General features: G+C 47.8%; 1 protein-coding gene across 7 annotated transcripts in view; it reads right to left on the bottom strand.

The window, feature by feature from the left end:
• SGSM3 (small G protein signaling modulator 3) overlaps window positions 1–25,993 on the bottom strand; it is a 58,192-nt gene that overhangs the window by 23,042 nt on the left and 9,157 nt on the right. For 5 of the 7 annotated variants that reach the window (XM_044300968.1, XM_044300971.1, XM_044300969.1 and 2 more), the window contains exons 2-8: window positions 17,198–17,377; window positions 15,970–16,055; window positions 9,750–9,816; window positions 9,130–9,338; window positions 8,257–8,364; window positions 5,328–5,471; window positions 5,050–5,245 (exon numbers count right to left, since the gene is read on the bottom strand). In XM_044300968.1, coding sequence (XP_044156903.1) covers window positions 5,050–5,245; window positions 5,328–5,471; window positions 8,257–8,364; window positions 9,130–9,338; window positions 9,750–9,816; window positions 15,970–16,055; window positions 17,198–17,204 — 817 coding nt within the window. In that variant the 5' untranslated portion in view covers window positions 17,205–17,377. Of the gene's footprint in view, window positions 1–5,049; window positions 5,246–5,327; window positions 5,472–8,256; window positions 8,365–9,129; window positions 9,339–9,749; window positions 9,817–15,969; window positions 16,056–17,197; window positions 17,378–17,879; window positions 17,921–18,015; window positions 18,039–25,993 lie in introns of those variants that run through there. The other 2 variants (XM_044300973.1, XM_044300972.1) reach the window with 2 other exon arrangements.

The raw sequence follows: 25,993 nt of genomic DNA, 5'->3' as shown, positions 1-25,993 counted from the left end.
GGTTTATAATGCTCCACCTGCACAAATACAGGGGAGCACATCTGAAGGATTCCCAATCCGCCCGCTGGGCCGTTGGTTGATGATACTCCACCTGCACAACTACAGGGGAGCACACCTGAAGGATTCCCAATCTGCCCGCTGAGGCCGTTTTGGTTTATAATGCTCCACCTGCACAAATACAGGGGAGCACATCTGAAGGATTCCCAATCCGCCCGCTGGGCCGTTTGATTGATAAGACTCCACCTGCACAAATACAGGGGAGCACATCTGCAGGATTCCCAATCCGCCCGCTGGGCCGTTTGGTTGATGATACTCCACCTACACAACTACAGGGGAGCACATCTGAAGGATTCCCAATCCGCCCGCTGGGCCGTTTGGTTGATAATACTCCACCTGTACAAATCCAGGGGAGCACATCTGAGGATTCCCAATCCGCCCGCTGAGGCAGTTTGGTTGATAATACTCCACCTGCACGGATCCGGGGGAGCACATCTGAAGGATTCCCAATCCGCCCTACGGGGCTGTTTGGTTGATAATGCTCCACCTGCACGGATCCGGGGGAGCACATTTGCAGGATTCCCAATCCACCCTATGGGGCCGTTTGGTTGATGATGCTCCACCTGCACAAAGCCAGGGGAGCACAGCTGCTGGATTCCCAATCCACCCCTCTTGGGTCATTTGGTTGTTAACCCACATGCGCAATCCAATGGAGGACCTCGGGCAGTTCCCAATCCACCCTCCTGGATTGTGGGTGGGTTGGTTGATTGCCGCCCACACAATCCTGTGAGCGGTCAGATAGGGATGCTGATTCCACCTCCTGGGTGTTTTGATGGTTATATCACTGCCGTCACAGCCTACAACTGCCGTGGCTGGATGATCAGGGGTAGAGCTGCGCACGAGCAGGACATTTCCTCCTCGGTCTCCTCCGCACCTCCACCCTTCCTCTTTAGGGGGATATTCAGAACCCTCCCTTCTGACAGGGGTTGGTTCTGAGCGAACAGGGAACAGTTCTGCGGACTCTGATATGAATCTTCTAGACTGCATCCATGCTACCGGCAGTACTGATTGTCTGCATTGCCCCTTCCTTAGGCGGCATTTGCATTGCTACTGGATACAGTCCTTACCCTTCGTATTCCCTTCTTCCACAGGTGGACTGACGGCACTTGCACGGGTCAGTGCCAGCCATTCGCGTCTCCCCTTTCGGTTGTTATCGGATTGCTGTTCCACTGGTACAGTACTGGCGTTACGCATTAGCCTCTCTCATAGGAGGCGTTATGGCTTTATCGCGGGTGGCAATGTTTGCTGTAAGTATTACCACCTTGCTTAGGTGGAGGAATTCTCTACCCACCGGGTACGGGACTATTCATATGCATTATCCTCTTCCATAGGGGTGTAATTCTCTGCCATTGGGGTCATTTCCTACTGGGTGCGTTACCCCCTGCCATAGATTAGGTACTTGCGCTAACTCAGGATACAGTACTCCCTATATATTTTTCTCCCCTTCATAGGTGGAGTGGTGGCACTTCCATTGAGTGTAGTGCTTACAGTACGTGTTACCCCCTCCATGGAGGGGGTTATTACACTACCGTTGGATGCGGTTCTGATCATCTCCCTACCTCCCTTCCTTGACGGAGGATCGCGCTACCACTGAATACTATTCAACAGTCGTGGCATTACCCCCTTCTACATCTAACAGGAAATCACTGAGCATCTGTGCATGCGTTAATTCAACTAAGCCTGCGCACTAGATGCCTTGGATTCCTTCACGGGTGGGCCGCGGCAACAGTCGTTGCCATTGGTGCCTGGTACTCTTCGTCTAGAGGTATATGGATACTGGGACTGCTCCCATACTGTATCCTTCCGTCTCTTCTGGTGCTGGTTGTTGGCGCAGATAGGTCGTTCTTTGTTCTCTTAGGGGAGTCGCTCAGCAACTCTTCAGGTGCCCTAGATTCCCATCCCTATGGGCCTCCACCGTTCAGGTCGGTCAGAAATTGGTCCTCTACAGCGTGCGGGTGCACGCCATTGTACAAATGTTGGGATTACGACCCAGCGAGGCCAAGGTTGCACTGACTCTGTATTCTGGGCCACCACTATTCCTCATTAGGTGAGGGTGTTTTGCTGGCGTTCTGCATGGACTACTACAGCGTGTTCTCTAAGTCAGGATGGCCGAGTGGTCTAATGTGCCGGACTCCAGAGTTAATATCTTCCGTGTGTGGGGTGTTCGGGTCTCCAAATGGAGGCGTGGGTTCAGATCCCACTTCGGACAAAACAGCAAGGGTAGTTTTCACAAGGGCCGGAGATCGAACACATGGCAGTGGGTCAGCCCCCTCAGATAGGGGTTCTACCCTGACACTGCTTCGGCGGTTGCTCTGGTTTTGCCCCCTTTTTAGATGGAGTGCCTCATGATGGCTCTGGTTGACTGAGATACCTTGGTTCCATGCTACTTTTGGGTGTCCTTAGGCCTCTTCCTCAGTTTTACGCTGGGAGGGGCAGGCTGTAGCTATTAACTGTACAAGGGGTATTTACATCTCCACTACATGCTAGGGTTCCTACTGAAATTCCTATTGCACGGTTCCTTCGTCAGACGGCGGTTTCTTCTGACTTTGGGATTGGTATCCTGTACGGGGTAGCCTCCTCCTCAGCTGGAGTGTGGCCTTTGCGTTACTCTGGCAGGCTTCCTTTGTATGGGCTCCTCCTCAGGGGTGTATTTCATTACCAAGAGATCTGTACAGTGCCAGTCCCTGATGGCAATGGGCTTCGCCCTGACCTCTTCATGGTCTTCGTTACTGTTAACTGTCCGTTGCTCTGACAACTATTGTTCTTGTGTCGTCAACTTGGGTTTGGCACTGGCGTCAATGCCATGGCTGTCAGCACCTTACTTGGGCGCGCTCGACTGGATAGCTTAGTCCCTGTGGCACTCGTCTACCACTACGGGGATACCTTCCTTCAGATATGTTTAATTAGTCCCTGTGGCACTCGTCTACCACTACAGTGATTCCTGCCTTCAGTTAGGATTACTTCTGTGTCACATCAAGCGATGGTGGTCATTCCTTTCTCTGCTCCTTCCGGGGGCGGACTACGGTCCCCCCAAGCCAGGCTGAGCGGGTGACCGTCACACCTTGTCACCTCTGGTAGGGATTTCGTTCCTTGAACGGAACACCCCTATTTTTCTTTCCTGTCCTTCCTCTAGCTGGATTGCCGACCACCTTTCCCTTCGGTCTCCTCGACCGGTGGCAATGGGTTGTATAGCTAATGGAATCTGGGACCTATTTTTTTTTTTTTATTATTTTTTTTCCATGGAGAGTATTCTCTTATCTTGGTCCCTGCCCGGAAGTCCATATATGTCAATTATGGGGTTTTTCCATTACCGGTTCCCTTTAACCAGAGGAGGATCCTGCGAACCTGGATTTTGGTTCCGCTTCCACAGTTGTGGTCAACAACCGGCTTCGCCCCGACGATCGGTAGATCGCTGGAGGCGTTTCAGGAACAAACAAGCCCCCCCTCTGGGACTTCTTCTTATTGTACGTCCATTTGTCCTTTGGCATTTGCATCAGGCAGTGCTCTGCCAGAATTTTCTTCTGGCGGAAGGTCGCCGCTTTCCGGGTCATCTCGGACATGGTTTTCTCTTCTTTCTCCCTCGTATCTTGAGGGCGGACTCTCCATCTGCCATCCATTTTGGCCTCGGAGATTTGCTGGTCCATATCTGGCGCGTTCCGCTGTATGGGTTTTCTGCCTGTTTTTCTTGGAGGTCCTTGTCATAGCTGGCGTCTTCCAACGGGATGCTTTTTTTCCTGGGATGTCTGGCGGTCGGTTGCTTCGTAGCGGAGTGATGGCCTGGCCGACCAGCGGTCGTCATTTCTAGGGTTCATCTACTCCAGACATCGCTTCTAGAGGGCAGCGTCTTGGTCTTCCGGCAAGTTCGCCGAGTTTTCGGGGGGCTTTTCTAGACATCAACTGTTGCTGCTCCAGGCAGCAAGATCTTGCAGACTGCAGCGGATGACGCATCCTTGAGGGCGTTTTTTCCCCAGGGGCGTGTGATTTGTTTCCCTCCCCGTGGACTGCTTTAGGACGTCCCACGGTCTGTGTCCCCCAATGATACTAGCGAGAAAACGAGATTTTTGTGAACTCACCTGTAAAATCTCTTTCTCGCGTAGTTCATTGGGGGACACAGCTCCCACCCAGTGTTCTGTTTGCCGCACATATTGGCGGTTGGTGGGCCAGTATGGTCCTCAGTTCTGGTTCATCCGACTGATGTTGTCACTTACTGGTTGTTTACTGTATTTTCCTTATTGATTTTTTTCTCCTACTCCTATTGCTTGGGCACAAACTGATATGCTCTCTCCAGGCTGGAGGGGGTATAGCCTGCAGGGGAGGAGTTATCACTTCTTAGCCTAGTGTCGCCTCCTAGTGGCAGCAAGCAGCTATACCCACGGTCTGTGTCCCCCAATGAACTACGCGAGAAAGAGATTTTACAGGTGAGTTCACAAAAATCTCGTTTTTTCTCTTCTAGCATAGGAACAGAAAAATGCAAGTCGGACCTGGCATACGCCAGACACCGTTGTTGACTACAATGAGGTCTGCCAGGATTCCAGTATGGATTCCGGAATTGGCCTTTTTTTTTTTCTATTCCAGAATCAGCAAAGAGGACTCTTGCCTGAATCTCTGCCACAGACATTACATAATAGAAACATAGAATGTGTTGGCAGATAAGAAGCATTTGGCCCATCTAGTCTCACCAATATACTGAATACTATGAATAGCCCTTGGCCCCATCTTACATGAAGGATGGCCTTATGCCTATCCCATGCATGCGTAACCTCCTTAACCGTATTTGCAGCTACCACTTCTGCAGGAAGGCTATTCCATGCATCCACTACTCTCTCAGTAAAGTAATACTTGCTGATATTACTTTTAAACCTTTGCCCCCTAATTTAAAACAACGTCCTCTTGTAGCAGTTTTTCTTCTTTTTAATATTCTCTCCTCTTTTACCTTGTTGATTCCCTTTATGTATTTAAAAGTTTCAGATAATCTTACATAATGATTCTCACCAATATCATGTTCCTGTAGCAGCTTGTCCAGTCGTGGGAGGTATTGAACTATGAGGTGTCTTAGTACCCGCTGATCTGTTTGAACACCAATCAAGGTGGTGCTGAAATAAGAAGCTGGCACCAAGTCTTCTACAATGGCACTCATCATCCAGAAAGCATCTTCTTCCTCCAGAAAGAGGAGTAAGCATGCAGCCACCTGAAAACATGGAGGCAGTCAGCAAGCAAACCTTAACTACCCGAGGAATACTATAAGCATAACCCTGTAATGTAAAACTCACCATGCCTGTGCCTTGGCAATACCCAATATCTGGGTACAACCATGCCAGGCCGCGCAGCACTCTTCTGAGGCGAGGCACACCCACACTTTGCAGATTGGAGAAACACGCATTGCTGGGCACAGTGCGAAGCAAATCCTTTTCAATCTGGAAAGAGGGCAGGAACATGTATTAGTATGTATGGACCAGATGGGTCAAACCAGTTGAAGTCAGGATGCCCGACCGTACATTTGTATAGTGGCACCTACTCGTTCTCATCTACTTAGCTGGTACTGTATTATGCTACAGATTTTTTTGCATGCAATAGAACCGTGTGCATATGACGGAAATGTTGTATTTGGCTGAAATAATAGTACAGAATAAGTCTGTGGGCAGGAAGTACGACTGCACTTCTCCAAGAACACCGAGGACATACATGAACACTGCTCGGGGAAAGACTACAACAGTATTGGGCTAAGCTCAGACGAGACAGAAATGATGCGAGTTTCACCTGCAGATTGCCTCAGGTAAAAATCTGAAGCAGATTACAGAGCCAGGTCAGTAGAGATTTTAAAAATCTAATCAACATACTGCAGGCTTGCAGCAATTAAGGTATATGGACATAGTGCGTAATAGGAGCTCTTTCTTCTGTAAAACATCTGCAGTTTAAAGCCTCATTCACATGTCCACTTACGTGTTCTCCACGGACAGTACACATACCCATTTCATACGTTTTACCACTGAAGCATGCTCTATTTTGTCCGTGTCCAAGGATCCATCACGCCCATTATAGTCTATGGGTCTGTGAAAACCACGTATGCTATCCACGGATCATTAGGAAGAGATGCTTTGAAAATTACAGTGTCCGTGAAACACAGATGACACGCAGACAGCAAAAAACCAACACGAGAACAAAAGGCAAAGATCTGATGCAAATCCGTGTCAAAATCTGCAAGTAATACTTTAAGATTTAGGGCAGAAATGCAGCGAAACCTGTAGCGGAAAGTCTGCAGACACTACTCTGCCATGCGCATATACAGTTAATCTGCAGTGCAGAACATGCAGCTTGTCAATTCTTTTCCAACCGATGCAGATTTTCACTGTGGGTTTCAACACTTTATGGGCATTTGCACACAGCAGTTCAGTTTATGTGGATTTTCGTGCGGTCTTCTTGGCGTTTCCGTACCAAGATCTGTATGTGCTGCTTGTGGAATATGCTGTGTATGAGATTCAACAAATGTACGCCTTGCTTTTTTTTCTTAGGTGCAGAAATTGACCTGTTGTGCGGATTTTGAAATCTGCAGTATGTCAATTATTGTTTCTATTCTTTTGTACGGATTTTACCATTATCAATGAAAGGGCGAGATCTGCGAAAACCCCCCACATCAAATCAGTACCCAAAACGTAATAGATTTCTGTGCGTTTTTGGTGCAGATTTCTTGTGGAAATCAGCATCGTGTTCAGGTATTCTTAGGTGTCGATTTGCAGTCGCAGCGTTGTACAGTGCCAGCAAAGCGGACGAGAATTTCAGAAGTAGTGAATCCATAGGGGTGGGCGATATGGCCTAAAATCTCTATTGCAATATAATTTTAAGCATGTGCGATATGCGATATATTGCTTTCTATATTTGGGGGGGGTGTTTAAACTTAGGTTTTTTTAATTTTTTTATTTAATCACTATTAGCCTCCTTAAGGGCTAGAACCCTTGTCATAGTTACCCTAATAGAGCTCTATTAGGGTGAATAGGACTTTACACTCTCCCTGCTGCCCTGTGCTTTGTGCACACAACAGCAGGGAGCTGACCATGGCAGCCAGCCCCTGATCCGGCCCCCCAGCCCCTGATCCGGCCCCCCAGCCCCTGATCCGGCCCCCCAGCCCCTGATCCGGCCCCCCAGCCCCTGATCCGGCCCCTGATCAGCCCCCCCAGCCCCTGATCAGCCCCCCCCAGCCCCTGATCCGGCCCCCCAGCCCCTGATCCGGCCCCTGATCAGCCCCCCCAGCCCCTGATCAGCCCCCCCCAGCCCCTGATCAGCCCCCCCAGCCCCTCCCTCTGATCAGCCCCCCCAGCCCCCTCCCTCTGATCAGCCCCCCCAGCTTCTCCCTCTGATCAGCCCTCCCAGCCTCTCCCTCTGATCAGCCCCCCTCAGCCTCTCCCTCTGATCAGCCCCCTCAGCCTCTCCCTCTGATCAGCCCCCTCAGCCTCTCCCTCTGATCAGCCCCCTCAGCCTCTCCCTCTGATCAGCCCCCTCAGCCTCTCCCTCTCCCTCTGATTCAGCCCTCCCAGCTCTCCCTCTGATCAGCCCCCTCTTGTAACTCAAAACCCACACCCCCCCTCCCTCCCAGTATAATCATTGGTGGCAGTGGCCACAGGGTCCCCCCCCCCCATAATCATTAGTGGCAGGTGGGCAGTTCCGATCAGAGTCCCAGCAGTGTAATGCTGGGGCTCCGATCGGTTACCATGGCAGCCAGAACACTACTGAAGTCCTGGCTGCCATGGTATGTTAGTGAGCAGCATTATCCTCACGTGTGCCGCATTAGCAATGCGCCGCACAGACAGAAGAAGGAGCAACCGGCGGCCACGGCGCACGTGAGTATAATGCTGCTCACTAACATACCATGGCAGCCAGGACTTCAGTAGCGTGACTCCTGGCTGTCATGGTAACCGATCTTTACTACCGCTCCGTGGTCATATCGCGGTCCGGCGATATGCACAAAATCCATATCGTGGCACAAATTTATATCGCATATCGCCCACCCCTAATCCATAGTATAATATGCAAAGACCAACAACTAGGTGGCAGTTTTCAAAAATTAACATCAGGTAACATTAGGCCATTGTGGGACAGACAAAGAAAAAATTCTAACCGTGACAAGGTCAACAAGCTCTAAGTAAAGTAATCAATTCCAATGAGAAATGTAAGCTATGTGAACAATGTACTGACTGTCTCCCATACCTGTTTAGCAGCTAATGTCTCATCATTGGAGCTGTTCCGTACAATATCTCGGTATGTCATTTCTGAATTCCTCTTCTTCTGTAAGGCACCTGACAGCCGCATCCAGAGCTGGGCAATAACAGAACAACTTCAATGCGTTATATAACCACTGGAAACAACTGAATTGTGACAGACATTTATTGGGGTGCAGGTAATTTAATGGATGGAAGTACGGCCAACTCTCAGTAAGGGTGCATTCAGACGACCATATTTTTGGGTCCGCATCAATTCTGTACTTTTGCGGAACGGATGCGGACCCATTCATTTCAATGTGGCCGCAAAAGATGCGGACAGCACACTGTGTGCTGTCCGCATCCGTAGTTCCATTCCGCAGCCTCGCAGAAAAGATAGAGCATGTCCTATTCTTGTCCACAATTGCAGACAAGAAAAGGCATTTCTCTCATAGGGCAAACTGCGGAAAGTACACGGCCGGTATCCGCGTTTTGCAGATCTGCAATTTGCGGCCCGGAAAACACATACAGTCGTATGAATGTAGACTTATACTGATACACTGCGACTGAAGAGATCTCGGTAGGTCAGCCGCTGTCTTCTGCAGATGGTAGCATTTTGGTAGACACCTAAGGGAGGGGGCACTCTATAACAGTCACTATATATAGAGCCATGCTCTGTTTAGGGGGGCTGTCAGGTAACATTAATTGTTTAAAAAAGATTAAAGGGTCACTGAGTTTTAATTTGTCAGAGACAATGCACACACTTCTCTATTCTTGGTCTAGAAATCGGTGGGGGACTCAGCAGTCAGACCCCACCAATCAAAACTTTCAAAATGTCTCTATAAAACCTCAGTGCCCCTCTGATGCCTTCAGTATTGATTACCTGTGGTCTCATGCTGTGGGGGATTCCAGCTAGCACAAGGGATCGTAACTTGTCAGAATGGGGGAGGGTCACATCAATCTTGTCCCACGTTAGGTCTCCTACATCATGGTTGTGGGTGAATTCTAGATGGGCCTGCCACTTTAACCTCTGCTGGGGATCTTCTGTAAGTGGAATTCCCAACAACTTACTTGAATTTGGTTCTGCACCATCTGCAACACATGAAGTGGATAATGTGTAACTCATACTGGTCTGGTCATTTATTGGTATTAAAGAGGGTAAGAGGCTTAAAAAATATTCCATTATGTAATCAGGTTGCTCACGAGCCCAGCAAGTGCTCAGACTCTTGTCAGCATACTCGGCCAAATGCCATCCCCTTGGTTTTGGCTGACCTCAGCATTGAAATCTGGCTGCGACACATGTGCAGTAATGAAATATATTCGTGGCGGTGGTGCATGTACAGTACATTGTGAGGCCCACGGAATACATGCACCGTTCATTCCCCTTCGGCGTTATTGGTTTAATACCCCATAAATGACCTGACAGGGGATACATAGAAAGTCATATTCTCACACTGCATACAAGGTTTTAGGGCATGGCTTTATAGCCATGGATGTTCTCACCTTCTTTATCTACTCGGAATCCAAACTCATCGTAACGAAACTCGGGCTGATCTACAGTCTGCTCCTTCTGAAAAAGAATAGATAAAACATTCACTGAAATCACTGCCATATGGATACATGCTTGTACAGACAACACTTAAAATGGAAGAATAAGCTGCAAATTCACATCTCTCCATGGCAATCGTGAATTTCACAAGGCCAGCTGTTAACTTCTATTTAAAACTGATAGAGACATGCTGTACTGTGTTTTGTATTAGTATTTTACTTTGATGCTGTCTTCTTTGTGGCTCTCTATACACAGAAGTAAGCTACGAATATTTTCTACAGCTGTCCAGTAATCCAGAATATTTTATAGTCCAGGTCCTATCAGCTCCAGATTAAGAAAGATTGAGCACTTTGCATGTCCATAGGATAAAGTTATTGCATGTCCATAGGATAAAAAGGTCCAATATATGAATAACTAGGGGTGCACTATTCAGCTACCTAAGAAGACTGTCTATACTGTAGGTGGTCACAGATATGCAACCTACCTAGGGTGCAGTAGGGTGGTTAGATGAACAAGTGTTTATCTTTTCTGAAAAAAATAACCTCCTTTATGTGACAATGAAACACCAATTATGCAGTCAGATTGATTTAGGGGCCTGGATGACATATACAGAAGTCCATGTAATCCACCCCCGTATGGTCATGTACAGTCACACAAGGAGTGGAGGATCTATGCCTCTCCTCTATAATGGGAGACAGGAGAGCCGGCTGAGGTGGGGTGGGCTAATTAAACTTGGTCTAGCTCAGGCTGTAAAAGGAGATTTTGTATAACTTACCAGAAAAATCTCTTTCTCGCTCTTAATTGGGGGACACAGGAACCGTGGGTATAGCCATGTCCTCTAGGAGGCGTTGACACTAGTAAAAGCTGTTAGCTCCTCCCCTGGCAGCTATACCCCCTCCAGCCTGGAGAGAGAGCTTCAGTTTGTGTACAAGCAGTAGGAGAAGCAAGCCAACTAAGAAAAAACATGGAACACCAACAATGCCAAAAGACCCAACGGGGTTCAAACCAGCAACTGCCACGACTGTGGCCGAACAACACTACTGGTGGGTACTGTGTCCCCCAATGAAGAGTGAGAAAGAGATTTTACTGGTAAGTTATACAAAAATCTCCTTTTCTCGCCCATATACATTGGGGGACACATGAACCGTGGGACGTCCAAAAGCAGTTCACGAGGTAGGGAAAAACCACAGACCCATGGAAGCAAGCGTCCCTGCTGGCATCTAAGAAACTGCCGCCTGCAAGACCATGCGGCCCAAGGAAGCGTCCGCCGATGCATAAGTATGCACCTGGTAAGATTTTGTGAATGTGTGTAAGGAGGACCAGTAGCCGCGTTACACAACTGTACAGCCGAAGTGTGATTCCTCCAAGCCGAAGAAGCGCCCACCGCTCCAGTGGAGCGAGCCGTGACACCTAAGGGCGGAACCCCGCCTCGGGTGCGGTATGGTTCAGCACTTGCAGACCGAATCTATCGTGCAATTGCCACTTTGGAGGCCGCTAATCCCTTGCGAGGACCCTCAGGATAACAAAAAAAGGGTTCCGTACACCGGAAGGGACTGAAGGCTGCCGATAATGATCAGAGCCCTGACGTAACACCCTTCCCTGGGAGAGGGACAGTGAAGGAAAGACAATTTATTCATTGATGTGGAAGTCAGAGACCACCTTCGGGAGAAAAAAAGGAATGGGCCGGAGAACCACCTTATCCTTGTGAAGGCCCAGGAAGTGTTCTCTGCAAGAAAGCACCCCCAACTCGGACACCCGTCTGATTGATGTGATAGTCAAACTACCTTCCAGGACATAGGTCTGAGTGAGATCTCCCGCAATAGCTCAAATAGAGAAGACTGGAGGGCTGAGAGAACTATATTCAGATCCCAAGACTGTAAGGATGGTACAGAGGAACCGTATGTCCCACTCCCTGAAGGAAGGTTTCCATGAGCACCAGAGGATGCTGGAAAGCTGCCCCAGGACAGAAGCGCCAACACCTGACCCATCGGGAACTAAGGGCTAAACCAAGGTCCAATCTTGAATGTAGAAAGGATAGGACCGTGGGGAGAGAAAAAACTGTGAGGGGATGTCCCGACTTTCACAGAAGCCCAGGAAGGACCTCCAAGTCCTTGGGACCTCCTATCCTTCATATAAGATAGGGCCAGGGGCTATTCATAGGATTCAGATATATTGGGCAGACTAGATGGGCCAAATGGTTCTTATCTGCCGACACATTCTATGTTTCTATGTTTCTAAGTCCCATTATAGATCCTGGGCGATGCAGGCTTCCTGGCCTGAATCATAGTGCGGAAGACATCCGCCGAAAACCCTCTCCACGTCAGAATGGCGGTCTCAATAGCCACGCCATTATAGAATGCTGATGTAAGACCAGACCACGTGAAAGAAGGTCGCCTGAGTGGCAGTGACCAAAGGACGTCTCCAGGAAGGAGAAGGAGGTCGGCATACCACGCGCGACGGGGTCAATTCGGAGCGACTAGGATTTGTCTGAATGTCCTCCATTCTGATCTCCCGTAGAACTCTGGGAAGGAGCTTCCGGAACTCTGGCTCTGGAGAGAAGGTGGGAAGCTTTCGTGTAGATACCGTTAGCACACCCGGACCAATGGAAGAGGGGAGCCACAGCCCACAAGTCGGGCCCAGATCGTGCCTGGAATGGAAGGCCACCAAACAAATACCTCGTGAAAATGTCGATGAGGGAAGGTAGCAATGTAGGAACTACCAAGGCATGCGGGGTGGCTATGAACCATGAGCCAGAGGAGAAAAGACAGGAGAAGAATAGGCTAGGTTTAAGCCCATTCCCCGTCTGAGACCGGCGCTATACAAAAGTAGCTGAACAGGCGCAACTGCCAAGCTAGCTCCAGGGTAGGACCCCTACCTGAGGGGGATGTCCCACTGGAGCGACCACGAACTCGAGCATTAGTGAAAAGCTGCACCTGTGGAGGAGAACAAGCTGTAGGAGCTAAACCAGAGTGCCAGCATAACCACTTTCCCAGAGAAGGGGAAGTGGTAGATAGAGAATACGGAGTCAGTAAAAACACTCGACTTGCTGGAACGTACTCACCGTATATGTGCAAAGGAATACGCATTACGTATTAATGCGGACAATATCAGGACCGACTGGAACAAGGGAGGCCCATGGAGATGGGGGTCCTCTGGCACACGTAAGTGATGCTAGGAAACCCCCTGAGAAGACAGAGGATGTTATAATCATGCGCAAAACCAGCACTAAAGGAAAGGAAGGGTACCATGAGGAATAGCCACCGTGTCCACTGGTGGCACCCATATAGCACTAGAGTAAGAGTGTTGGGCATCTGCAAGTACCGACTTGCCACGCTCCCTTGAAAATAAGCGAAAGGCACCTAGAGCCGTGGTGCCTCAGAATTGCAGCATCTGAAGATGTTTAGTTATTCCCCGCTAGTGGATCACTTGTGGAAGGGGGTAAAGCGACAGAAAACAGTGATGTGCAACACTCCGTCTATGGAAGGCTAGCGCGACAGTCGGAACCGTATTCAATGGTAGTGCAATTAGCTACCTAAGGAAGGTGAACATACGGCAAGTACTGGTCAGTGGTAGGGAGAATACCCCACCTATGAAGGGGGGCGAATGCCCACGACGAGAACTAGTGGATATGGCGAGTCCTGTACCCTGTGGAGTGCAAATATTGCACCTAAGTAAGGGGGTAATGCATACAGCACACAATGTAACCAGTGATAATGTCATCGTGCCACTGACAGTTATGCATATGACAGGTCCCGAACCCCATGTTATCGTACTTAGTCTACCTATGGCAGGGGACAATGTGAAAGGCAGTTACTGTATCCCGAAATAGTGCAGGCACTCTGCCTAGGGAAGGGTCAATGCATACGACAAGAACTGCTGCCCACCTAGACGCAATCTCGAGGAGATTACTTTGGATTCATGTCAGGGTCTGAATCAGAGATCAGAGCTCCCTGGACGGACCCTCCCCAGTGAGGGAGGGTGTGTCTGAGCGTGACCCAGGGAGGAAGGGTGGGGGTGCAGAGATATTAGAGGAGAAGATGTCCTGCTGCGGTTCGCTTGCGCGTAGGGGTACCCTTCAGAATCTCGCTCCTGGCAGTTGTGGAGTGCGCAGGTGGGGACTTATCAACCAAACTACCCGAGGGTGGAATGGAACTTCCAGAGGTCTCTCCACCGGATTGCGAAGGCTGTGCATTATCAACCAAACAACCGCGGAGGGTGGATGGGAGGTTCCAGCGGACCCCACTGGATTGCGCAGGTGGAGAAATATCAATCAAACGACCCAGGAGGGTGGATTGAGTAGTGGCAGCAGTCCCCCCACTTGATTGCGCAGGTGGAGAATTATCAACCAAATGACCCCGGAGGGTGGATTGGGAGGTTCCAGCGGTCCCCCACTGGATTGCGCAGATAGAGAATTATCAACCAAAGGACCCGGGAGGGTGGATTGGGATGTCAGAGGTCCTTAACGGAATTGCGCAGGTGGAGAATTATCAACCAACGACCCAGGAGGGTGGATTGGGAATGTCAGAGGTCCTCTATTGAATTGCGCAGGTAGAGAATTATCAACCAATGACCCAGGAGGGTGGACTAGGAAGTCTAGAGGTTCTCCACTGTATGGCGCAGGTGGAGAATTATCAACTAAACGGCCCCGGAGGACAGATTGGAATCCTGCAGAGGTCCTTCACTGGATTGCGCAGGTGGAGAATTACCAACCAAACGACCCGGAGGGTGGATTGGGAATGCTTCAACTGTCCTCCACGGGATTTGCGAAGGTTGAGAATTATCAACCAAACGGCCCCGGAGGGCGGATTTGGAACTATGTCCCCAAATGGATTTGCGAAGGTCGAGAATTATCAACCAAACGGCCCCGGAGGGAGGATTGGGAACTATGTCCCCAAACTTATCCGAGATAGGACACGGCCCAGGCTGGGACCACACAGGGTGGTCCTGCGGTGATGAGGGCTGTGGAGTGGAACCCGTATGAATGCACATTTTTATTTTATTTTTTTAAACTAGCAAGCCGGCCTCCATGACAAGAGGCAGGAAGGGGTTAAATTCCTCCACATTATGGCACACTGTACAAGAGGTAGAACCCCAGTAATCAGGTGCTTGTCTAAAAAGGAAGCTGGCCAGGAAGGGTTAAGGAAAGGGGGTCCATACTTTCTAGAGGACCGGAGGGCAGAGCTCAGCAGGTGTCTGGGGGAGGGGGTAACAGTGCAGGAAGAATTTGCGCCAGAGTGCCGTCACCCCTTAAGCTACTGGCACTGTAGTGGCAGGAAGCTGGAAGAGGGACTTGGACAGGTGACCTCTTGGCTGGCGGGATGCAGGGAGCGAGGCTGCCCTGGTCCACCTGTTCTCCTCCCCCCGAGAGAACAGGGAGGCGAGGTGACCACTGTTTCCCACATAAAAGAAGAGAAAAAAAATTAACTAAAATAAAACATCTTCTGGAGGTCTTGCCTTCTATTGACACTAGAAAAAACTGAAGCTCTCTCCCCAGGCTGGAGGGGGTATAGCTACCAGGGGAGGAGCTAACAGCTTTTACCAGTGTCAACGCCTCCTAGAGGACATAGCTATACCCACGGTTCCTGTGTCCCCCAATGAATATGGGTGAGAAAACAAAACCACAATCTCCATGCTACCTGTGGTATAGCTGGAAATAGAGGCTTTAGAACCCAATGTGATCTGCAGCTGCTATACAGCCTGAGATAGAGCCCTTGGTAGCTGCTGGGTACCCTGACTTTGAACTGTAAGATGCAGGGACTTTTTAGTAAGATTGCTAAAAAAGTGTGTCTTGGTATTTAGCTGCTCTCAAAAAAAGGTTAAGAATACTGATGATTGCTTTTGGACCAGACAATGTTTCATATCTTCATATTCAGACTTTTCTAATGAGGAGTTCACATACAGCAGAGATTTTCTATGGTGGATTTTGCTGCAAATTTGAATTTGTATGACATTAAGATTTTATTGCAGGTTTCATTCTTGGCATTTTTCCAACAGAATTACCATGCGGGGGTTCAGAAAAATTACTCTGCTCTCTAATAGCAGGAATAGATTTTTTATTTATTTTGGTTAATGTATGAACAGGGAATAAAACATCATGTATCCTGTAACTCAGCTTTTTATGCAGATTTTGGAACTTTCTAATAAGTGGAGTTTTACTTTATACTTTGTACTTACTTGAGTATATCTGGCAAGTATGTCTTGTGGCCACATGCTTGGCGTGAGGGCTGAGAAAGGACCTCCTGGAGACGGGGTGTAACTCCCTACAAATTGGTTTGAATGTAAGAGAACATTAGCAGAAAATAGAGATTTTATTACTAATACCAGTTTTACAACTCCAGACTACATCTCATGTCCTGTAGTCAGATATTACATTGCGCCATTATCGTGAAGGTTCAACCAGGACATTTGTACAATTCCTGCTAGGCACCAATTCCCAATTCTGCTCACATTTATTCTATGCCCACAACAGCAGCCTCCTGAATAGGGGTTGAACATAATACTAATCACATGGCCTTATGTCCATCATCTTGCTCTGTTCAGGCCAAAGGCCCCCATACGCACTAGTGTATTGTCAGTCGAACCTGCCGTTTTTGTCAGGACTGACCGACAATCTAATGTGTATGGAGAGCTTCTGATTCTTACCTGATGTCATCTCAAAGGGTCAGGCAAATTGAATAGTTCTGCCCAATCCTAATGTTCTCCAGAGAGAAGGCTGGCCAAACACTTAAAGGGGTTCTCCTGGATTTTTACATTGATTGACTACACTCAATATAGGCCATCAATATCTGATAATTGGCAGGATCACACACCCTGTGCCGCTGTCAATCAGATGGTCGGGAGTAGCTCTGATGCTAGAACTACACAGTTCTGTCTATTGAGTAGTGGATAGAGCTGCTTACCATTGAAGTGAATGAAAGCAATGCTGCACTAACCAGCTCTGGCCACTACATGGTGGATGGAACTCTATAGCTCTGGAGCTACTCCCAACCAGCTGATCAGCAGGGTGTCGGACCGATCCCAATCTGCTACTGATGGTCTATCCTGAGGTTAGGCCATCATTGCAAAAATCCCAGCGAACCCTTTAAGATAGCCTATCACTCCTGATCTCCCATACACATGTACGCTCTACTCAGCTGAGCATGCATGTGTTTTCAGAAAGGAAAGGAGGGACAGAAGGACAGGCAGTTGAAACCCAATATGTCTGATCCTTAACTCCCCTGACATCATCAGTCAGGGGAGAGTTGGTAGGCCCTGTACACTTCAGATGGTCCACAACATCTACTTAAGCTATCTCAAACCACTATCTACATGTTTATGGTGTAGGTATCAATCGGTATCTACTGCACACAAAAGCAATCTGTGTTCTTCATTATAACAGATCTTATACCTGAGTCTCCCTTACCTGACATGGTTCCAGAGTAAACTCTGCGGGCACAGTGTGTACTGTTGCCTCAGGAAATGTACAAAAGATGTAGTCCTCAGAATACCGTGCTGGGCATAGGAAAGGAACTGCTCGAGATCACAAGGTGCGGATGTGGCATCGGTAGTTCATAGGAAGTGGGATTCTGGCAGAATATGTTCTCTGTAGAAAACAAAAGCATGGTAAGTGAAGGTTTTTACAGGTCCGTGTTCCTGCCAAGCCGGAGGGTTGTGGTTCTGTTCTCCTTCCATGCGCCCTAAGGGCTAGCCTAGTGCATACAAGCCTTGTGATGATTCAGCCACTGTACAAACAGTTCATACATAATACATACAACTCTCCTGAATATTACAGTGCTGACGTCTGGGGATGGGACCTCACAAGATTATGGATACACTACCCACAAAGTGTTAAACTGCGAGGTCTGAGAACCAGAAGACACAACCAGTGGACCAGCGGGGCTGTTTATTGTATGCAATACATAAGGCGAAATCTGATGCAGATTAGCCACAGACTCCATGGCAGATGTTTCCTCTGCTTTTTATATCCTGGGTGGATGTACCCTTAAAGGGTAACTGTCATATTTTTTTCAATTTGCTAGTTTATTAGAGTTAGGCATGTATACCTGAGTTAGTCTGTCAATGATTGTCAAAGGATCTGTAATTACCTTATAATAACAGCTTTCATTAATGTCCTCTGTCCTTTTCCACTGCTCCCTTAAAGAGGACCTTTCACTCGTATACAAACTAAAAATTAACTCTATCTGTGGGCAGAGCGGCGCCCAGGGGTCCCCCTGCACTTACTAGTATGCCTGGGCGCCGCTCCGTTCGCCCGGTATAGGCTCCGGTGTCTCAGCTCCGTCTGTTGTATTGGACTGATTTTTTTGTAGGAGGCGTGTCCCTTGCTGCAGTGCTGGCCAATCGCAGCACACAGCTCATAGACTGGCTATGAGCTGTGCGCTGCGATTGGCCAGTGCTGCAGCAAGGGACACGCCTCCTACAAAAAAATCAGTCCAGTACAACAGACGGAGCTGAGACACCGGAGCCTATACCGGGCGAGCGGCGCCCAAGCATACTAGTAAGTGCAGGGGGACCCCTGGGCGCCGCTCTGCCCACAGATAGAGTTAGTTTTTAGTTTGTATACGAGTGAAAGGTCCTCTTTAACCACCTCCGGACCGCCTAACGCAGATGTGCGGTCCGGAGGTGGCGGCCCTGCGCAGAGTCACGCATATATGCGTCATCTCGCGAGGGCCGGGATTTCCTGTGAACGCGCGCACACAGGCGTGCGCGCTCACAGGAACGGAAGGTAAGCGAGTGGATCTCCAGCCTGCCAGCGGCGATCGCTCGCTGGCAGGCTGGAGATCCGAATTTTTTAACCCCTAACAGGTATATTAGACGCTGTTTTCATAACAGCGTCTAATATACCTCCTACCTGGTCCTCTGGTGGTCCCTTTTGTTAGGATCGACCACCAGAGGACTCAGGTAGGTCAGTACAGTCGCACCAAACACCACACTACACTACACCCCCCCCCCCCCCCGTCACTTATTAACCCCTTATAAACCCATGATCACCCCATATAAACTCCCTGATCACCCCCCTGTCATTGATCACCGCCCTGTCATTGATCACCCCCCCTGTCAGGCTCCGTTCAGACGTCCGTATGATTTTTACGGATCCATGGATCGGATCCGCAAAACGCATACGGACGTCTAAATGGAGCCTTACAGGGGGGTGATCAATGACAGGCGGGTGATCACCCATATACACTCCCTGATCACCCCCTGTCATTGATCACCCCCCTGTAAGGCTCCATTCAGACGTCCGCATGATTTTTACGGATCCATGGATACATGGATCGGATCCGCAAAACACGTGCGGACGTCTGAATGGAGCCTTACAGGGGGTGATCAATGACAGGCGGGTGATCACCCATATACACTCCCTGATCACCCCCTGTCATTGATCACCCCCCTGTCATTGATCACCCCCCTGTAAGGCTCCATTCAGACGTCCGCATGATTTTTACGGATACATGGATCGGATCCGCAAAACACATGCGGACGTCTGAATGGAGCCTTACAGGGGGTGATCACCCATATACACTCCCTGATCACCCCCCTGTCATTGATCACCCCCCTGTAAGGCTCCATTCAGACGTCCGCATGTGTTTTGTGGATCCGATCCATGTATCCATGGATCCGTAAAAATCATGCGGATGTCTGAATGGAGCCTTACAGGGGGGGTGATCAGTGACAGGGGGGTGATCACCCTGATCACCCCCTGTCATTGATAACCCCCCTGTAAGGCTCCATTCAGACGTCCGCATGTGTTTTGTGGATCCGATCCATGTATCCAGGGATCCGTAAAAAATCATGCGGATGTCTGAATGGAGCCTTACAGGGGGGGTGATCAGTGACAGGGGGGTGATCACCCTGATCACCCCCTGTCATTGATAACCCCCCTGTAAGGCTCCATTCAGACGTCCGCATGTGTTTTGTGGATCCGATCCATGTATCCATGGATCCGTAAAAATCATGCGGATGTCTGAATGGAGCCTTACAGGGGGGGTGATCAGTGACAGGGGGGTGATCACCCCCTGTCATTGATAACCCCCCTGTAAGGCTCCATTCAGACGTCCGCATGTGTTTTGTGGATCCGATCCATGTATCCATGGATCCGTAAAAATCATGCGGATGTCTGAATGGAGCCTTACAGGGGGGGTGATCAGCGACAGGGGGGTGATCACCCTGATCACCCCCTGTCATTGATAACCCCCCTGTAAGGCTCCATTCAGACGTCCGCATGTGTTTTGTGGATCCGATCCATGGATCCGTAAAAAATCATGCGGATGTCTGAATGGAGCCTTACAGGGGGGGTGATCAGCGACAGGGGGGTGATCACCCTGATCACCCCCTGTCATTGATAACCCCCCTGTAAGGCTCCATTCAGACGTCCGCATGTGTTTTGCGGATCTGATCCATGGATCCGTAAAAATTATACGGACGTCTGAATGGAGCCTTACCAGGGGGGTGATCAATGACAGGGGGGTGATCAGGGAGTCTATATGGGTGATCACCCCCCTGTCATTGATCACCCCCCTGTCATTGATCACCCCCCCCTGGTAAGGCTCCATTCAGACATTTTTTTTGGCACAAGTTAGCGGAAATTTTTTGTTTGTTTTAGTTTTTTCTTACTAAGTCTCATATTCTACTAACTTGTGTCAAAAAATAAAATCTCCCATGAACTCACCATACCCCTCACGGAATCCAAATGCGTAAACATTTTTAGACATTTATATTACAGACTTCTTCTCACGCTTTAGGGCCCCTAAAAAGCCAGGGCAGTATAAATACCCCACATGTGACCCCATTTCGGAAAGAAGACACCCCAAGGTATTCGCTGAGGGGCATATTGAGTCCATGAAAGACTGAAATTTTTGTCCTAAGTTAGCGGAAAGTGAGGTGTCTTCTTTCCAAAATGGGGTCACTTGTGGCGTAGTTATACTGCCCTGGCAATTTAGGGGCCCAAATGTGTAAGAAGTACCTTGCAATCAAAATGTGTAAAAAATGGCCTGCGAAATCCGAAAGGTGCACTTTGGAATTTGGGCCTCTTTGCCCACCTTGGCTGCAAAAAAGTGTCACACATATGGTATCGCCGTACTCAGGAGAAGTTGGGCAATGTGTTTTGGGTTGTCATTTTACATATACCCATGCTGGGTGAGAAAAATATCTTGGTCAAATGCCAACTTTGTATAAAAAAATAGGAAAAGTTGTCTTTTGCCAAGATATTTCTCTCACCCAGCATGGGTATATGTAAAATGGCACGCCAAAATACATTCCCCAACTTCTCCTGAGTACGGCGATACCAGATGTGTGACACTTTTTTGCAGCCAAGGTGGGCAAAGGGGCACATATTCCAAAGTGCACCTTTCGGATTTCACCGGTCATTTTTTACACATTTCGATTGCAAGGTACTTCTCACACATTTGGGCCCCTAAATTGCCAGGGCAGTATAACTACCCCACAAGTGACCCCATTTTGGAAAGAAGACACCACAAGGTATTCCGTGAGGGGCACTGCGAGTTCCTAGAATGTTTTATTTTTTGTCGCAAGTTAGTGGAATATGAGACTTTGTAAGAAAAAAATAAAAATAAAAAATCATCATCATTTTCCGCTAACTTGTGACAAAAAATAAAAAGTTCTATGAACTCACTATGCCCATCAGCGAATACCTTAGGGTGTCTACTTTCCGAAATAGGGTCATTTGTGGGGTTTTTCTACTGTTTGGGCATTGTAGAACCTCAGGAATCATGACAGGTGCTCAGAAAGTCAGAGCTGCTTCAAAAAGAGGAAATTCACATTTTTGTACCATAGTTTGTAAACGCTATAACTTTTACCCAAACCATTTTTTTTTTGCCCAAACATTTTTTTTTTTTATCAAAGACATGTAGAACAATAAATTTAGCGAAAAATTTATATATGGATGTCGTTTTTTTTGCAAAATATTACAGCTGAAAGTGAAAAATGTCATTTTTTTGCAAAGAAAATCGTTACATTTCGATTAATAACAAAAAAAGTAAAAATGCCAGCAGCAATAAAATACCACCAAATGAAAGCTCCATTAGTGAGAAGAAAAGGAGGTAAAATTCATTTGGGTGGTAAGTTGCATGACCGAGCGATAAACGGTGAAAGGAGTGTAGTGCCGAAGTGTAAAAAGTGCTCTGGTCATGAAGGGGGTTTCAGCTAGCGGGGCTGAAGTGGTTAAAGGGTATCTGTCCTGAGAAATAACGTTTCCTGTAAATGCTGCGCCTGCGTCATCACTTTTGGTATTCGGCGCAGGCGCAGTGAGTGAAGGACGCGATCCTGCTGCCAGCTTCCTCACTACGCCTACGCCGAAGAAATGAAGCCGGCAGAAGGAGCGCGTCCTTCACTCACTGCACCAAATACTAAAAAGGGACGGCTAGTTAGGTGTCCCCTATCCTTACAAAACTACCACCAGTATGTCTGAATCAACTATAGTTTAGGCAATCGCCTTGTATATTACAGATTGTAGTAATACTTAAAGGGAACCTGTCACCGGGATTTTGTGTATAGAGCTGAGGACATGGGTTGCTAGATGGCCACTAGCACATCCGCAATACCCAGTCCCCATAGCTCTGTGTGCTTTTATTGTGTAAAAAAAAAAACTGATTTGATACATATGCAAATTAACCTGAGATGAGTCCTGTCCCTGACTCATCTCACGTACAGGACTCATCTTAGGTTAATTTGCATATGTATCAAATCTGGTTTTTTTTACACAGTAAAAGCACACAGAGCTGTGGGGACTGGGTATTGCGGATGTGCTAGCTGCCATCTAGCAACCCATGTCCTCAGCTCTATACACAAAATCCCGGTGACAGGTTCCCTTTAAAGGGGTGTTCCAGCTAAATCAAAATAGTTGGCAGCAGGGTCAGATGCTTAAAAAAATTAAAGAAGAGATAAATCATTGTCACTGTACCCCTAGTCAAATATAAGTAATTTCACACAACAAACAACAATTTAAGGGGTTGTCTTTCTTCAGCAAATGGCATATAGGGGTGGCCAACCTGAGGCTCTCCAGCTGTTGCAAAACTACAACTCCCAGCATGCCCAGACTGCCTACAGCCAGCAACCTACAGCAGGGCATGGTGGGAGTTGTAGTTTTACAACAGCTGGAGAGCCGCAGGTTGGCCATGCCTGGCATATATCATGTAGAGAGTTAATATAAAGCACTTACTAATATATTATATATATCCATATTGCCTCTTTTGCTGGCTTGATTTATGCTTCCATCACATTAGAACACGGCTCATTTCCAGGTGTTATGACCACTGCTGCAGTGCAGATACAAGGTGGCTGGGACAGGAGCTGCTGCGCATGCGTGTCTATGCACACCAGAGAGGCCGGCACTTTTTCCTATAGTGTGCAAGCATGAGCACCGCTGCTGGATTGCAGGGTGGTTGTAACCCCTGGAAATGAGCAGTGAATAATGTGATGGAAAAATTAATCCAGCCAGCGAAGGAGGCAATATGGACAATCAGAATACATTAGTAAGTGCCTTGTATTAACGTTGTCTACATGATGAATGCCATTTGCTGAAGTGACACAACACCTTTAAGAAATGTTTTATCGAATTACTATATTGAATCATTTTTTTTTTTTCTTAGATTTTACACAAAAAATGGTTTTCAAGGCATCTGTAGAGGGGGAAAGGAGGGAGGCCAAAAAGAGGAGGAGCCAACCTCAGCTCCACCTCACATTTATGGTGAGTCCCTGGCCCTTTAAAGAGTAATGAGGGGGGAGTTGCAGAGAGCAACAAGGAGAAAGCAAAGCTGTTAAATATTTTTTTCTCCACTGTATTCACTGAGGAAAATAAACTGTCAGATGAAATGCTGAATGTAAAAATTAATTCCCCATTAAAAGTGTCGTGTCTGACCCAGGAAGAAGTACATCAGCAAATTAAAAAGATTAAAATAGACAAATCGCCAGGACCGGATGGCATACACCCCCGTATCCTAAGGGAATTAAGTAATGTCATAGCCAGACCCTTATTTCTGATATTTGCGAACTCTATACTGACAGGGAATGTCCCACAGGATTATCAGCATGGCTTTATGAGGGATCGGTAATGCCAAACTAATTTAATCAGTTTCTATGAGGAGGTAAGTTCTAGACTTGACTGCAGCGAATCAATGGATGTCGTATATCTGGACTTCTCCAAAGCATTTGACAATGTACCACATAAAAGGTTAGTATATAAAATGAGAATGCTTGGACTGGGAGAAAACGTCTGTAAGTGGGTAAGTAACTGGCTCAATGATAGAAAACAGAGGGTGGTTATTAATGGTACACACTCAGATTGGGTCACTGTCACTAGTGGAGTACATCAGGGGTCAGTATTGGGCCCTATTCTCTTCAACATATTTATTAATGATCTTGTAGAAGGCTTGCATAGTAAAATGCAGATGACACTAAACTGTGTAAAGTAATTTACACTGATGAGGACAGTATACTACTACAGAGGGATCTGGATAGATTTGAGGCTTGGGCAGATAAGTGGCAGATGAGGTTTAACACTGACAAATGTAAAGTTATGCACATGGGAAGGAATAATGCAAGTCACCCGTACATACTAAATGGTAAAACACTCGGTAAACAGCAAACTAAGCTGCAAAAACCAGTGCTAGGCAGCTGCTGCCAAGGCCAATAAGATAATGGGTTGCATCAGAAGGGGCATAGATGCCCGTGATAAGAACATAGTCCTACCACTTTACAAACCACTAGTCAGACCACACATGGAGTACTGTGTACAGTTCTAGACTCCTGTAAACAGGGCAGACATAGCAGAGCTGGAGAGGGTCCAGAGGAGGGCAACTAAAGTAATAACTGGAATGGGGCAACTACAGTACCCGGAAAGATTATCAAAATTAGGGCTATTCACTTTAGAAAAAAGATGACTGAGGGGAGATCTAATTAATATGTATAAATATATCAGGGGTCAGTACAGAGATCTCTCCCATCAGCTATTTATCCCCAGGACTGTGACTGTGACGAGGGGACATCCTCTGCGTCTGGAGGAAAGAAGGTTTGTACACAAACATAGAAGAGGATTCTTTACGGTAAGAGCAGTGAGACTATGGAACTCTCTGCCTGAGGAGGGGGTGATGGTGAGTACAATAAAGGAATTCAAGAGGGGCCCGGATGTATTTCTGGAACGTAATAATATTACAGGCTATAGCTACTAGAGAGGGGTCGTTGATCCAGGGAGTTATTCTGATTGCCTTATTGGAGTCGGGAAGGAATTTTTTATTCCCCTAAAGTGGGGGAAATTGGCTTCTACCTCACAGGGTTTTTTTTTGCCTTCCTCTGGATCAACCTGCAGAATGACAGGCCGAACTGGATGGACAAATGTCTTTTTTCGGCCTTCTTACTATGTTACTTATATGCACGATTCTGTAGGAATAGAAAGCAGAGAACAGACAGCCACACGTCGGCCTTCAATACCGAACATTTCTGTTGTCTGAAAGTTAAAGAGTTAAGAATTCTTCAGCTATAAAAGACAATATGGCGTCTGGGAAGGGGTCAGACTGGTTTTTCTTGCCGGCCTGCCATCTCCCTGGAAACCTATCAGTAAATGTACAGAGAGGGAGGTGTGGGAGATATAACGCAGGAGATAATCATTCCTCATTTATCTCCCAATGCCTAAAAAAATCCACCGGCCGCCGTGTACTGAGGACGTCGTAGAGGACAGGTCGGGCTGGCATCTACTGACATCGCTATCTTCATGGAGATCAGCCAGGGCCTTCCATTGTGAGCTCAACTATATCAAGGCTTTCCGATTTACTTAGGAGGTATTCCCACCAGACAACTCAGAAATACTAATCTTAAAGGGAACATGTCACCTATACTTTTTTTTCTGCCAGTTAAAACCAGATAGTGACACATATCCTCATATATCATTCACACGACCGTGTGTGCCTTGCGCCTGTCCTACAGCCCAAAAACAGCGGGTCCACAATATACGGGCACCGGCCATGTGAATCCAGTATCCCATTGGGTCCGCAATGCGCAAGATACGGAGCAGAGGAAGTGCTTCCGTGGGATTTTGGTCAGTGCCTCCGTACCACAAAAACGTCCTATTTTTTTGCAGTGCGGACTGTCAGTGTGCACTTGAATGGGTCCGCATCCCCAAACGGCGTGCACACGGATGGTGCTCGCGGATGCATTGCACGGGCCACAAACGTTTGTGTGCATGAGCCTT

The sequence above is a fragment of the Bufo gargarizans genome, chromosome 7 (assembly GCF_014858855.1).
Source record: "Bufo gargarizans isolate SCDJY-AF-19 chromosome 7, ASM1485885v1, whole genome shotgun sequence".
Lineage (NCBI taxonomy): Eukaryota > Metazoa > Chordata > Amphibia > Anura > Bufonidae > Bufo > Bufo gargarizans.
The sequence above is the reverse complement of the archived record's forward strand: the minus strand, read 5'-3'. Positions and strand labels throughout refer to the sequence as shown.